The sequence below is a fragment of the Pinus tabuliformis genome, chromosome 3_1, assembly GCF_031772625.1.
Source record: "Pinus tabuliformis cultivar Carrire ecotype Pingquan chromosome 3_1, CPIR1, whole genome shotgun sequence".
Classification (NCBI taxonomy): Eukaryota; Viridiplantae; Streptophyta; class Pinopsida; order Pinales; family Pinaceae; genus Pinus; species Pinus tabuliformis.
Genome location: NC_142301.1, coordinates 116,413,293 through 116,415,162, shown reverse-complemented (window position 1 = coordinate 116,415,162; position 1,870 = coordinate 116,413,293). Strand labels below are relative to the sequence as shown.

The following is a 1,870-nucleotide window of genomic DNA, read 5'->3' as shown; positions in this document are numbered from 1 at the left end:
CCGAAACAGAAGTGAGGGAGAGCCATTAACAAGGATTGAGAAGCTGGGGGACGATAGAAGGCTCATGACCCACCGAGTCCAAGGGGCATTGAAACCAAAAGCCAAGAGCATTTGTTTGATATAATTCCAACTTAATTTGTCGAATGCTTTAGATAAGTCTAGTTTGAGAAGCATACCTGGTTTCTTAAGGAGCTTGAGTGAATGAATCACTTCATGCGAGAGGATTATGCCATCCAGGATTTGTCGCCCTTCCACATATCCGGTTTTCTCTTGCGAGATAAGGAGAGGTAGGAGGGGCTTAAGCTTGTTCGCAATGACTTTAGAAATCAGCTTGTATATGACATTGCAGAGTGCAATGGGCCTGTATTTGTCCGGAGTGCTTGAATTCTCCTCCTTGGGGACGAGAGCAAGGAAGGTTGAGTTTAGTGAAGGAAGAATCTAGTGCATGGAGCGGGATTCCTCCACTAAAGCCCAAACCTCCATCTTGATATGCTCCCAAAATGAGTGGAAGAAGTTGGCCATGAAGCCATCCGGGCCTGGCGCTTTACCATCTTTGAGTTGAGCTATGGCTTGCTCTACTTCATGAAGAGTGACTGGCTGGAGCAACATCACATTTTGATCCTCAGTAATGATTTTAGGAATATGTTGTGTGACGGATCGAATAGCGTGATCTCGATTACCTTCAGGTTCCTGCAGAATATTTTGGAAGTACCCTCTGAGATATTTTTCAATGTCCTCATGTGCCTCTAAACAAACTCCATGATTGTTATTGAGAAAAGCAATGTTATTATGCATCCTTCTTTGAATAGTGGACCTGTGGAAAAACTTTGTGTTTTTCTCCCCTTCTTGAAGCCATCTGACCCTAGATTTCTGTCGCCAGAAAGTCTCCTCCTGTTGCCTACTCTTGTCAATTTTTGTGAGGAGATCAGTTTCCTTACTGTCATAGTCCTCTGTTCTGCCTTCAGTGATGATTTTCTGTTGTAGAAGGCTCATTTGAAGCTCTAGCTCTTTCTGGTTGTTGAAGATGTTACCAAACTGAGATTTATTCCAATGTTTGAGCGTGTGCTTGAGATTCCTAAGCTTTTGTTGGAATTGAAACATTTTTGAGCCCTCAGGTGGTACATAGGAATGCCAAGCTTTGATGACAAGTTCTTTAAAACCGTTGTGGGTGAACCAGAACGATTCGAATCGAAAAGGCCGGTTGCAGCGCGAACCTGGACGGGCCCATTGAAGGAGGATGGGCCAATGATCTGATCCAGCAAGAGGCAATATGGAAGTCACCCCCAAGACGAATACCATTGTTTGACATGAGAAATCGATCAAGGCGAGAGGAAATGTGCTGTGGCCCTCTGCGTTTGTTGGTCCAGGTGTATGTACCATTAGATGTCTGTAGATCCACGAGCTGGTTGCTTAGAATGAAGTCTTTGAAACCTAAGCAGTCCCCATCTAGCCTATGCCTTCCACCAGATTTTTCCTCCAAGGAGGTAGTCATGTTAAAATCCCCCCCACAAATCCAGAGAGGGAAACGCCTCAAGGAGTTCAGATTTGTCAAAGTAAGGAGCAAATCTAATTTCTTTTAGATTTCTTACGAGAAATATACATTGGTTAGGTGACCGCGTATGTTGGTACCTACCAGATGGAAGGTCGTTTGAATGAAATAGTGCAATGCATGGAAGTCATAGAGAGAAAGAACTTGAGGATCCCAAATGATTGCCAACCCTCCTGAGGCGCCCGAAGCATCCACCGTCACTGAGCGGCAGTTTGCCCAAACTTTGGCCACAATGTGTTCAAGTGCTTTGCTATTACATTTCGTCTCCTGAAGATAAACAATCGAAGGTTTGTATTGCTGTATCATATTTTTAAGCATTCT

The 1,870-nt window shown here is 44.1% G+C and overlaps 1 protein-coding gene across 1 annotated transcript; it reads right to left on the bottom strand.

Annotated features, from left to right (window-relative positions):
• Window positions 1–438: 438 nt before the first annotated feature.
• LOC149186047 (uncharacterized) lies at window positions 439–1,299 on the bottom strand. The gene has a single exon (XM_089409215.1). The coding sequence runs from the start codon at window positions 1,297–1,299 to the stop codon at window positions 439–441; it is 861 nt and encodes a 286-aa protein (XP_089265341.1).
• Window positions 1,300–1,870: the final 571 nt, after the last annotated feature.

Bases quoted from the DNA above. Each gene is read 5' to 3' on its own strand.
- LOC149186047 (XM_089409215.1), bottom strand. From the start codon at position 1,299: ATGGTATTCGTCTTGGGGGTGACTTCCATATTGCCTCTTGCTGGATCA.